This window comes from Kogia breviceps, chromosome 1 (assembly GCF_026419965.1).
Source record: "Kogia breviceps isolate mKogBre1 chromosome 1, mKogBre1 haplotype 1, whole genome shotgun sequence".
Classification (NCBI taxonomy): Eukaryota; Metazoa; Chordata; class Mammalia; order Artiodactyla; family Physeteridae; genus Kogia; species Kogia breviceps.
This window is the reverse complement of record NC_081310.1, coordinates 65108015-65120990: the sequence shown is the minus strand read 5'-3', so window position 1 is coordinate 65120990 and position 12976 is coordinate 65108015. Positions and strand designations below refer to the sequence as shown.

Below are 12976 nucleotides of genomic sequence, written 5' to 3'. Positions count from 1 at the left end.
AGGGTTCCCTGCTCACTCTTCTCCCAGTTATCCCACAGATCATTAGAGACCTGGCTGTCCCCAAACTCAAGAAGGGGGAAGAGCTGAACCCAGAAGCAGGGGGTGGGTGTGTAAGGAATGCTGGCAGATGGACGGAGAGGTGTGACTAGGGAGAGGTCAGCCAGGGGAACAGAGAGCTTGAGCTAAGAACCAAATCCAACAGTAGAACAGCCTTTGTCCTTGAGATCTCCCTGGGTCAGAATGAATGAGCCAGACACCACAGGTTCTTGGGGCAGGCAGTGTGGTGTGACTGAAAAAGCACTGGACTTGGGGATTTTTGAGCTGCATTTGAATTCTAAGGCTGCCCCTTAAGAACTGTGTAATCTGGGCAAATGACTTCTCTGAGCCTCAGTTTCCTCTTCAGTACTATTAGCACAGGCTTTGGATGCAGATAGACTCTGACCCTAACACCTGCATGACAAATTACTTAACCTCTGAGCCTCAGTTGCCTCATCTGTTAAAAACAGGGGCAATAACACCTTTGGGGTGATTGTCAGTATTAAATAAGATAATCAATGGGAAGTAGATTTCATCAGTCACATAGGATCATGGAATAACAATGAGCTTGACATGGGTTTGAATCTGCCTCCAGCTAGATGCGTAACTTCTCTGAGAACCAACTCCTCCTCTGTAAGAAAAATGACACCTTCTTCAAGGGGGTTCTTATGTGGCTCCGATGAGATAAGGTGTGTGAAAGCACTTTGTACAGCTCTGCACAAATGTGAAGAATCCTTTTTGTTCTTCAGCTCACCCTCTAACAAAGGCTGAATAAGTACTGAATTGGCCAAAAAAGGGAGGGCGAGGGAAGGAATGTGAATCTTAGGGGGAGTAGCAGAAAACCTCAGATAATTCCTGCACTGTGTTTCTAACACTTTCCATTAGGCCCCAGCTCCTAAAAACAGCTCACATCCACAGGCAGGCAGGAGGGGCCGGGGATTGTGAGCAGGGAAAAGGAGCCCACTGCCATCAAGCCCCAGGAAGGCATGGAAGGTCCTTGTCTGGAGAGGAAAAAAAGAGGGAGTCTCTCAGGTCTCAGCTCTCTCTGTGTCTCCCTCCATGACCTTGACTCCCTTGTCATCCACAAAGCACAGCTCCCAGCCTTGAGCCAAGAAATGCTGCCTTTCAATGCCCCCCACCTGACAGCTACTGAACAGATTCCAATATGCTCGGGCTTAGATTCCAGAGAAAAGAGACAGGAGCTCTGCAGTCCCCTAAGGGAGGGCAGCTCACCCCTCCCCCTGCCCCACCAGCCAGAGCAGAGCCCCTCCAGGCAGTCCCCCCACCCCATGCCCTCCGCTTCCCTTTGATAAGTCTGAATTAGGACACGATGCCAGCGTCCTGCTGGTCCTGGGCTCCAGAGAGAGGCTGCCCTTCTCTTGGGAGCTCAGCCCGTGGGATGTGCAAGGGAAATGTTTCCACAGATTAGTGCCTCCTGGGGTGGGACAGCAGCAGCAGGTGGCAGGAACAGGGCAGAGGAGGGAGCAAAGCCCAGGGAGCCCTTGGGAGGAGCCCAAGGACAGAGACTTTCTTCTCCAGGCTCCAGCCTCCAGAACCAGGAGGTCTGGGGTTCCTCCAAAGCCCCCTGCCTCCGTTTTACCCCACAGCTGATGCGGCATAGACCATTTAATTTGACCAACTGTTGTGGTAATTATGGGAGTATCATAGTTTGACTAAGTCTTGCTCCAGGTACAGAATAAAAGGGAGGATAAGGGGAGGGAGGCAGGGGCAGGAGAGGAGAGATGAAGAGCCAGCTAAACAATCCAAGAAGACGGGGTGGGGGGTGGGGGAGGAAAGGAAATTACAGCAAGAAGAAATATATAAGCCATGGAAAAGGCAGCCCAACAAGCGTGCCCTAAATTAAACACTTGTAGAAGGTCAAATCTGATATCAATCAAAATTGATATTTTTCAAATCTGCATTTGTTCAGTCAGGACTTAACAAGGAGCAGTTAAATCACCAGCGTGAGACAGACAGGCCGGATACCTTCTAAGGTAGGGACAAGAAGGCAGTAAATGCCGGTCAGCTGAGGGATGGAGTTGCCGGGAGGAAGGGAGAAGCTGGGTTCCTGCTGGCCTTCCCCTTCTCCCTGGCCTTGTTCTTGAGTGTTGAGTGAGTTTAGGAGCGAGCAAGGCAGGTGGGTGAGGTCATTATAATGTGACTTTGACCCAAAGTTTCATCAACGCTGGCTTCCCCCTTGGGTTAGCCCTGGCCCAGCATCCGCCATCCCTAATCCAGCTGGCTCCCTGACCTCACAGTTCGTGCAGGTGAGGAACTGGCCTGGGGTCTTCGTCAGCGTTCTGGATGAACTCGAAGATGAATTTCACCTGGGTCTCATAGGCTAGGACTGAGATTTTCTCATTGATTCCGTGGATGCTGAGGGAAAGAGATTCGGGGGGAGAGTCCATTGCTCTAGTACAAGTGTTATTACAGAGCATTCCCGACCCTACATCCCCTGAAGCCATTGGCCTTTGACCCTCCAGGGGTAGGAAGTGGGCAAGGTGGGAGCAGCCCTTTGTAGGAAGCGAGGTTTCATAGGACGTGTTGGTCATCTCTCCAGGATCCGTGTCCATGGCGAAGAAGAGTGGGGGCGGATAATAATAAACTTCCTGGGGACTGCAAATCATCTCCTGCTCTGGAATCCATTTGATAATTTCTCCTCTGAGGGAAAGTTATCTTTTAATTCTAAGGCCAGAATTCCAGCTAGACTTATCTCTAAGCCAGCCACCCCCCACCCCACATTACTAGGGGCACAAGTGGATAGGGAGGGCAACTGCCCAGGGTACCTATGGGTTCTCTACTTCACCTAGAACTTCACCTCCAGATCCGATGCCCACAACCTGCCACAACACAACACAACCACACATGTAACCTCAAACATGAAAGGAAATAAAGAAGAGCTACCTTCCCCTACCCCCATTAAAAAACGAACACCCCCCGCCCCCATGAAATCTGTTCTTAAGCTGATATTGAAATATTTTTGTTTTATTGGCAACTGACTTATGATGAGGAAATCGGAGCTGGATATGGTAAGGAGCAGAGAGGTAAATGGCAATCATCCCCCCATACCCCAGGACTAAAAATTTGCTGAAGGACCCACAAAGTAGTAATTCACACGCAGTAGTTGAAATTCGTGCATAGGTCTCAGACTCCTACAGTGTGTTTTCTTTTGAGAATTCAAAGCCCAAGCCCACCTTTGACCTCAAATGTGTCTGCATTTCACTGACTGGAAATTGAGAACTCTGGAGTCCCCCCTCTTGGGGGAGAAAATGAGATCCAGAGGGGAAGCACTCTCTCAAAGGGAGGAAGGGGTGGGATTAGCTCTCAAGAGTGCTAATTCTTCCAGGTTCTCTCCAGTCATCTGATTACCTCCATCCCTGAAAACAGTCACCAGTTCCCACACATTCTGGGGAGTGGCAAGACTCTGGCGCTCAGGAAAATTGGCCAGTTGGGTTCCACAATATCTTTATTTCAGTTTGTGCAAACCCTGGGTTTCTCCCATTCTGTGGACTGTCAGGAGAATGGCGTGGGAAAGGGATAGGTCAGATGTATCTCCTCTCTCCACCAAGCTGTCCAAACCTGTTCCACTCACTCACCTGCTGAAGCTCTGAGGCTGCAGGTAGATGGGGTTGAACCGGTAGATGCCAGTGGTAAGGTTCGTATAGTGTCTGCTGTCTGTGTTGCCAATACAAGTACCTAGAAAGGAAGAATCAAGAGGAATGGGGCTTTATGTGAGCAGCCAAGCCAAGGAAGTGGTGGCAGGTGGGCTACCTGGGAAATTGGGACCCCTGTGTCACCACAGAAGATGTCTGGCCCTTCCTTGGAAGGCTGCGGCTATGAATTTTTGTCCTTCGGGCTACCCATTCTCAAAACCTTTCTAAAACACCACTTCAGCCAGGAACATGGGATATCTTCCCAAAGGCATTAATGAGACATCCCCTGAATGGTCCAAAGTGCCCTCTCTCCGTGATGACCACGGAGGCCAACAGCATCATTTCATACCCATAGCCAGGTTACTCTAGAAATCTAGATATCCAGAAATCTAAGTACATCTTCCTTATTGCCTGAGTTTTCTCGTATGTCACCCAGGTCAGAAATAAACACTTTCTGGGGGACTTTTACTGCTATAAAATGCAATCTTCTTCAAGTAGAACATAATCTCCTGTTATTCTTGTCCTCTGAAGGATGACTCTGTCTTCCTAGAGTCAAACTTCAGGTTTGGAAAGTCCCAGGATACTCTCTAGTGTCCCACTCTCCTGAAGGTAGCAGGTCACCCCATTCCCCAGTAGGAGTGTTCTTTGAAAAAGACCCCCTGGAACATCAGTTAAAGTGTGGTGGGATGATCTGCGATGGTAATTTGTGTTTTGTTCTACTTTCCACTCCTAGTTTTAAATGGATAATCGGCCCCTTCACAATTCCTGGCTTTGGAGATCTCTGCCAGTTGATGCCTGCCTATCTTTATTCTGTAAAAGCCCAACTCTGTTGATGGGATTATGGCAGGAGGCTTTGAGGGCCAAGAGAGGAGAATCTGGGAGTGTGCAAGCCAGGGTTCCTAGATGGTGGGGACCCAGGCCCTGCTCTGTGCCAGGAGTCCAAGCAGGTGGCCAATCTCAGAGGGTACATTCAGGGTATGTTCTTGGGTCTAGAGTCAAAGATCTCACCCTCTAGACAGGCCAGGGAATCCGAGGAAATCTGCAACCTGAAGTGACCTTGTGGCCAGGACAATGGATGTCTCAGAGGCAACCACAAGGACCGATGGCCACAGACTAAGGGAGCCTGATGCTATGCTGTCGCATAAGACCCCCAAGGGCCTGACTCAAGGTGGTGGTGGTGGTGCTTGGAGGCTTCAATAATGTCTGAGGTTGAATTTCTGAGGAGTGGATCAGATTTAAGTTGATTAAAAGAACAAGGCTGCTCTTTTTCCCCCACACCCGAGGAGCTTAAGGGTGCAGAATTTCACTGTAATCTCTTTAAGGGCCCATGCCTAGCACAGGGGCAGGTCCTAAGTATTAATATTAGCTTAGAAAATGAGAGAATCCATGATTAAAGCTAGATAAAAAGAAAGTGAATACAGGTCTTCACATTAGAGCATCTCTTCCTCATATCACAGACCACAGATTCTCAAACTGCGGTCAGTCATCATTCCGGTGTCAGAATCCCCTGGGGTATTTGTTAAAAAGGCAGATTCCAGGGTCCTCTCCAGAGCTGGTTAACCTGAATCTTTGGGAGTGGGTCCAGGTAATCTGCATTTTAATAAATTCCCTAGGTGATCCTCTTCTCCTCTTAAATTTGAGAACCACTGTCTATACAGCATAGACTTGGAAGGTACTCCAGAATACTGGGAAAGGGGGGTACAGGTGCTGCTACTGGGAGAGGTGAAGGGGGTTAATTCAGATGGTACAGTCAGGAGGAGTTTCTGGGCTGCAGATTTTGAGCTCTGTTGCTGAACTGCTATCCTAGAATGGATCAGAACCAGATGGGGAACGTGGCCCCCTCTGTGGCTCCTCCAGAGGAGGGGGAATCGGAGCTGATCCTCTCCTCCATGCCAGACTGGCTGGCCTAGGTTAAGCAAGGACCCAGGCTTGGCTGACCTAATTTATTGTTTCTGATCCTTTCCTGTTTGCTTTTTCACTTCTACTCAGAGGGGAAAATACAGTTCCAGTCCCATCAGGAGAGGAAGCAGCCAGCTGTTTCCAGGCTGAACAGCTGGGGTGGGGGTGCGGCAATGGATATTAGACAGGATACAGTTCCAGCCCCCCATCCCCCCAGCCACAGCTGATGAAGTCATTACCTGGGGCAACAATGTTGACTTCCGGGAAGACAGACTGTATGGTCTGGCGGAGCAGCTGGTAGCCCAAGGCCTGATCATCAGAGGGGCTGACAGGCAGGGGGTCAAAGGCATTCAACACGTGGAACTGGATCCGGTCGTCAGCCACAATGTCCTTGGCTAGTTTTAGGACCTTGAGGGAGGAAACAAAGGGAGTTCGATTTATTAATCTGCTATCCAAGTACTGTATGAATTTAAACAGTCTTGATTTCTCTCCAGCAAGGCAGAGCCCTGGAGTTTACAGAGGAGACTCATTTTGGCATTGGGACCTCAATTTCAGCCGACTGGTTGTAGGAGATAGAAGGGCTGGTCTTCCTGGAAATCTACAGCATGGTAGATTTCGGTTAAATGTTCGGGAGGTTGCCTTACAGCCACGAGGCAGGTGGGGGATTGGAAAAATCAGGAAATTGGGTCCTTTCCCTTGGGTTGAGAACCATGGGCTGGGTTGAAAATGCAGAAGAGACAGCACAGTGGAAATCTCAACCATCTCGAGACAGGGGGATAAGGTGTGATGACCTCACTTCAGCCTGGGAGAGTCTCTGCCAGGTGGTGACAGGGTCATATACTTTCTTTCTTTCTTCTCTCTGGGCATCCCTGCTTCCTCTTTGCAACCAACTGCACTGGAGCCAGGAAGATGAGCTCAACAGACAAGAAGTCAGGAGTTGGGGGACTGGTATTCAAGTTTTCTCTCTGTGCCTCCTTTCCTCAGGAAGGAACCTGAGGAAGCTTCTAGAAAATTCAGTCTGAAATGACTAGAGCTGAACTCAGCAAAAGTCCTGGTCCCAGGCAGGATGTAGACCAGACCCTGAGGATCAGGTCACGTGGAGCCATGTGGGAATGGACCAGGCAGCTGACTTAGGGTGGTCCCCCAAGCCCACTCAGCCACCCAGGGAAAGCCCCAGCACTAGTCTCAACCCATCTGATAAGCAGTTGTTTTAGAACTGTCTCTGCCCTAGAAAGGGGAGTGTCTGTCTCATAATTGGGGGGCATTATCTCAAGAGGACCACTTTTAGGTCAGTGTCCCCCCTAGAAGCATGCTATGAGCTGAGTCTGGGAAGAAAATGAGGGTTCCTACTTCTGGCTTAGCAACCACCGTTTAAACCAAACCAAATTCCCTGCTGTTGGATTAGGGGTAGGAGCCCACTTGTCAGAGCTTATTTTCACTCTAGCACTTATGTCCCTAATACTCTGCTACAAGAATTAATATATAGTCTAGATATATTCTTGACCCACTGGAAGGTTCCTGAAGTCATCCCCAGAAGTGTCTGCTGCTCCCTGTCCCAACTTACTTAAAGGTTCCTGCCTCCAGAAATTGAAGACGGCACACAGACTGGACCACCCTCAATAAGCACAAGAGCACAGGTTTCCCACCAGCTGTTAGGAAAGGTCCTGACCCAAACACCTCATTTCTATATTTCCAGTACAAAGAACATAAAAGGCATGCAATGAATGTTGAATACACACATTTTAAAAGATGTGAACCCATAAAAATAATAACGGGAGTTGTCTCATTAAGGAGCTTGCCCAAGGTTTATCCAACTGTTAGCATTGCTGGGCTGGGTATCCGAACGTGGTCTGACTTCACAGGGATGATGCTTTACTGCTTCCAAAGTACCTACAGGTTGAGGTGGCGTGGAGTAGAGCCAGAAAGAGGGTGGTGTTCATTTAAGATGGATTCCTTTGTGGTATGAATTTTGAGCCAGAATTTTTTTTTTTTTTTTTTTTTTTTTGCGGTACGCGGGCCTCTCACTGTTGTGGCCTCTCCAGTTGTGGAGCACAGGCTCTGGACGCGCAGGCTCAGCGGTCATGGCTCACGGGCCCAGCCGCTCCACGGCATGTGGGATCTTCCTGGACCGGGGCACGAACCCGTGTCCCCTGTATCGGCAGGCGGACTCTCAACCACTGCGCCACCAGGGAAGCCCTTGAGCCAGAATTTGAAGGAAGGATATGAAACTGATGGAGAAGAGGCAAGAGGCAGTCTGAGCTTGGAGAGGGGCATGTACAAAAACTGAGGAGTAACACCAAGCTTTGTGCCACAGACAGCCACTTATTGCTGTGTGATGTTTGGCAAGCTCCTTAACCTCTGTGTCTCAGCTTGCTCATCTGTTAACAGAAGGATAATAGTAGCACCTACCTGGTAAGGTGGTTGTTACCACTACTGGAATATATGTAACGTGCTTAGGCTGGCTTCTGGCACTCAGTGTATGTTAGCTGTTATTTGCCTGTTTAGAATGGAGGGACCACCCTGGACAATAATCAGAGGCACAAGGTTGGGACTAAGGGGAGGGACTCATCAACGGTAGGAGGGACCTCAGAGGTCACTGTAGAGCACATTGATCCCTCATTTCTCTGAGCTCTTTTCTACTTTATGCGAAGCTGTATCTTCCTCTCAAGTGAATGATAAATTTGTTGAAGGCAAGGTCAATGTGTACTTAAAATTGGTAAGGTCTTTAGAGTTAGCAAGACCAGCTTCTGTCCTACTGAAAGGCTGTTCATTAGAACGTCTATGACAGGCTGTCATCAGCTTGTCCTTGAATATTTCCAGTGGTGGAAAGCTCACTGTCATGTGTTTTAATATATTCCACCTTTGAACAACCCTGTTATGAATGTCTTCCTAATAATGAACTGAGATATGGCTTCCTGTAGCATCTAACCTCCCCCCACCTCTTTTTGTTTATTTTTAAAATATTCTGTATAGTCCACAGGATAAAACAGTACAAGACACATCAGCAGGATTTCACCTCTGTTGAGATTAGAGGCCTGTGCTCTTGCTGCCTGAATGCTGTCCCCAGGTCTTTGCTCCTTCTTGGGTTTCAGTGTAAATGCCCCCTGAGAGAGGACTGACCACTGTATTAAAGCTGGTCACTGTCCCATTCCTACCTCATGATTGCTTTGTGACACATCATCCTATGATTGTCTTTGTGGTGCCTACTTCTTTTATTTGTTCATTTATTTGATTGCTTGCTTATTGCTGTCTCTACCCACTAGCACCTAAGCCCCTTTAGAATGGGAATCTTGGCTTGTTCACCATTTTCCCAAGTGCTTGGAAGAATGTCTAGCCCATAGTGGCCACTCAGTAAACACTTGGTGAATGAAGAAATGAAGGAAGAAAGGAATTTTCTGTAAAACACTCTAGAGAGGTGGGCATCCAGCCTCTAAGAAGCTCATTACCATCCAAGGTGCCATACTCCAAAACTCTTTTAAGTGGGGCCTCCCTGAAGCATCTCCCAGTGGCCTTATTTCTACTCCCTGAGGCCCATGCAGAACAAACTTTCCTTTCTACTTGGTAGACTGTTACATTTCTGAAGGCTCTTGTTCCTCACAGATGGGTGCCGGAGACCTAGCTACATCCACGATGTGGGAGAGATCAGCTAAAGATGGAGGAAGAGGGCTCTGGGGGCCATTTATGTTTCCATCGGATCCAGCGCAAGGCTCTGCACCCTCGGCCCTCAGACCAGCAGGGAGTGTCCCTGATGCATGGAATTGGGGCACAAGGGAGAGGAGTGACCAGGACAAAGAGGTGCTGTGTGCTTTTGGGTGACAGGGGCTTTGCATTCCTCCCTGGGGCAGGTGAGCAGGATGGGCCTAAGGATTCCGGAGATTTCATGAGATAGGCTGGGAAGGAAGGCCACTGTGGCAGGGGACTGGAGAGGAGGGAAGAGTGCCAGAACCTGCAGAGATGAAAGCCCCAGCTGGTGGAAAACAGCCCGTGGAAAGGGCATGGAGTTGGAATGAGGATGGAAAAAAACTGGTGGAAAGAAGCTCAGTGAGGGGAATTCAGTGATTTCCTGGTCCCATGAGTCCCCAGGGAGAGGACAAAGGTTGGCACTGGATGAAAAGCAGCAGAGCCCAGGGCTTACACTGTCCCAGATCCCTGCCAATGCTGGGTGACTCTGGGCAGGCTGTCAACTCACCCCCCCCAATCCCTGCAATGAGGGGTGTGCCTCCCACCCTGTGTGAGGACACACAACATCCTCCATAGGGAAGGCCCCAGGGAGAAAGGACCACAGAAGTCTAAATGTGGTGGACCCTCGATGACCTGACCCTTATCTTGCTTAATCCTGGAACATATTATTCATCTGACAGGTCTTAGGTTGCCTTTTTTGATCCTGTTCAGAATGATCAGATTTACCTTCTAAATTCTTTGTAGCTCAACCTGATGTTTAAATAAGCTAGTCTTTCCTACAGATGTCAAACATTCTGTGTGTTTCTTTTTACCCTTTAGCTTTCAGTTGAAATATCACATCCTTAGGGAAGCCTTGCCTGACCCCACAGACAAGGTCTGGTTCCTTGTTATATTCTGTGATAGCACCCGGCCCCCTTTCCTCATAGCACTCATCACGGTTTGCAATTATACATTCATTTTTATAATTTTAAAATTGATGTTCATAGCAGAACATTGCAAGGCATTGTCCGCAGCCCTCTTCTCTCCAAACTTCACACACCCTTCCCACGGGATTTTATTGGCTGTAGAGGTTTCAATTAATAATACTCCAGCCTCTATCTCTAGTTCATTCTTTCTCTAGATCTGACGTATTTATACTTGCCTATTAATATATTAGAAGCTTATCAAATTTCTAAACCCTTATATTTCTCTGCGAACTTGCTCTTCTTCCTGAATTCCCAATCTTGGTTAAAGGCATCAGCACCTGGCCAGCTACCCAGGTTTAAAATCGTGGGGCCGTCCTGCCTTTCACTCACCCCACATCCATTACACACAGCATCCTGCTGAACCCAACTCTCACACCCACCTCTGGTGGGTACCTTCTTCACCCCATGACCACAGCCTTAGTTCAAACCTCTATACCCACTGCCTGAGATGTTGCAACAGCTTAACTGTTTCTTCTTACTCCAGGGCTTCCTCAGCATCACCACTAGCACTGTCTCCCTAAAAAAGAATCTGAGTCTATCACAGTCCTGTTTGAAGACCTCTGACAGTTCCCTTTTGTCCGCAGATTAGAGCCCAAACTCCTCGGCATGGCATACAAGGCCTTGATCCCCAAACTACGACTCCATTTTCATCTTCCATTACTTCTCCCCCAAGTTATCCAACTCTTTAGACTTTATTTTAGCTGTATTCTGAATGTCTTACTTCTAGCAAAGTCCTATTTGTCTTTAAGTCCCAGTTCAAATTGCTAGTGATCACAAAAGCCTTTCTTGATCCTCGGAGGTAGCATCAGCCCCCTTCTTTGCACTGGTCCTGTGGTAATTTGTTCATCCTTATTTGTTATAATCCAAGTATAGTGTAGTGGCTAAAAGCACAGACTCCGGAACTAGTGCTGGATGTATAATCCTGGGCAGGTTATTTACCTCCTCTGTTGATCTGTGCCTCTGTTTTCCCTGTTAAATGAGGATAATACATTTCCTACTTCACAGAGTGGTTGTAGGGATTAAATGAGTATGTGTCTACCTGAGAACAGTGCCAAGAGCACAGAAAGTTCACTGCCTGTGTTTGCTAATATTGTTATCATTTCCTTTTTGTCCCTTATCATTATCATTCATCTCCCACCCCCAGACTCCAAGTTCCCCCAAGCCAGAGATCTCCTATCCCAGCCAAGCACCTGGCACATAGGAAGCCTTTGAAAAATCATTGAACAAACGAGAGCCTGGGCCAGCCCTGGGATCTCAGCTCCACCCCAGTCCCGACAGACACATCTCACTGATGCTGACTCAGTTGTCAGGAACACATGGTACGTACCTCCTGGACTGTCTGTGCAGGGTGAATTCGGAAGTTGACGGTGGCCTGGGCCACAGGGGGGATGACATTCACCTAGAGAGAGAACCACAAATCCTGGCTGAGCTGACCTCAAGCCCCCCACATCTGACCCCTGCCCAGGAAGTGCCAACTACCACCTGCAGGGGGAGAGGAAGCTGATTTGATTGAAAAATCCAAGGCTTAATTTTTCAGTCAGCCCCTGTCTTCTCTGGGCCCTTGACACATGTTCAATGCTAGAGGTGTGTCTCTGCTTCAGGCTAGACTTTCATGCTTCTTGGTCTTGGAGGGGGTCACAGAGAGGTGCTCAGAGCAAGACTGCTTTCTCTGGGACTGCACGGACACCTCTGCTTTGGCGCCCATGCAGTGCCACGGGCAGTCTTCTGTGTGTGCTTTGCCAGGGCACCCAGGACATTTCTGCAGTGGTCAGCGTTAGTCCTTACTCAGGATAGGGCACCCAGAGCATCTGAGGCCCCATCATGGCCCTGAGGGGGTTGATCATGATAATGGTGGTGGTGATGGTGATGGTGATTTCCCACATCCAACTGCAAAATTTGACTCTGTTCTCTGTTTGACCAGGAAAAACCCAAGACTAATTGGAGAAGAGAGTTAAGCTATGGAGGGAATTTTTCCCCAGAGGCCGCGAGAGAACAGATTCCCCAATTGCGTATCTTTCTTTGAACTGGTACGGTGCAAAAAAAGCACCAGACTAGGGACAGGAGAACTGGCTGTTATAAATTAGCCATGTGATTTTGAATAATGACAACCTCTTTGTGTCTCTGTCTTTCAATTCGCAATTGGGGCAATAATCCTCTGTTAGGAGGACCAAATGGAATAACAAATGTGAAAGTATTCTGGACAGATAAAAACACCATTCAAATGCAAGGACACAGTACTGTTATTTTGGTGAACTCTCTAGGCAGCTGGTGAAGCCAGCTCAGGCCTGGCTGACACACCAGACACTCCAGTCAGTTACGTCAGGAGTGAATTCTGAGGCACCATTCACTTACACTCAACCCGGCTGCACAGTACCAGGGCTCCACAAGGCCACACTGTATTCTAGGTGAATGGTGATCCTTGAAGTTGTGCTGGTGGTACTGGTAGAAACTGGAATGGTCTAACTCCTTTCCAGATTTCAGAAAGGCCTCAGCCCAGGCGAGCTAGCGTGGCTAGTTCAAACAGACAAGCCCCATAGTGGCTGGTCCAACTGGAAGTAGACCAATTTGCTGAAAATTAGTTCTTGGAAAAAGAATTATCAAAGTATTGGTTCACCTGAAACTTATTTCTATAAAATGTAAACCTCGGGAGTTCCCTGGTGGTCCAGCGGTTAGGACTCCACGCTCTCACTGCTGAGGGCCTGGGGTTTGACCCCTGGTCGGGGAACTAGGGTCCCACAAGCC

General features: G+C 48.5%; 1 protein-coding gene across 2 annotated transcripts in view; it reads right to left on the bottom strand.

Annotated features, from left to right (window-relative positions):
* PM20D1 (peptidase M20 domain containing 1) overlaps positions 1–12976 on the bottom strand; it is a 37111-nt gene that overhangs the window by 11740 nt on the left and 12395 nt on the right. The window contains exons 10-14 of one of the 2 annotated variants that reach the window (XM_059067745.2): positions 11562–11633; positions 5828–5996; positions 3633–3732; positions 2288–2412; positions 973–1037 (exon numbers count right to left, since the gene is read on the bottom strand). In XM_059067745.2, coding sequence (XP_058923728.1) covers positions 2289–2412; positions 3633–3732; positions 5828–5996; positions 11562–11633 — 465 coding nt within the window. In that variant the 3' untranslated portion in view covers positions 973–1037; position 2288. Of the gene's footprint in view, positions 1–972; positions 1038–2287; positions 2413–3632; positions 3733–5827; positions 5997–11561; positions 11634–12976 lie in introns of those variants that run through there. The other variant, XM_067033270.1, reaches the window with a different exon arrangement.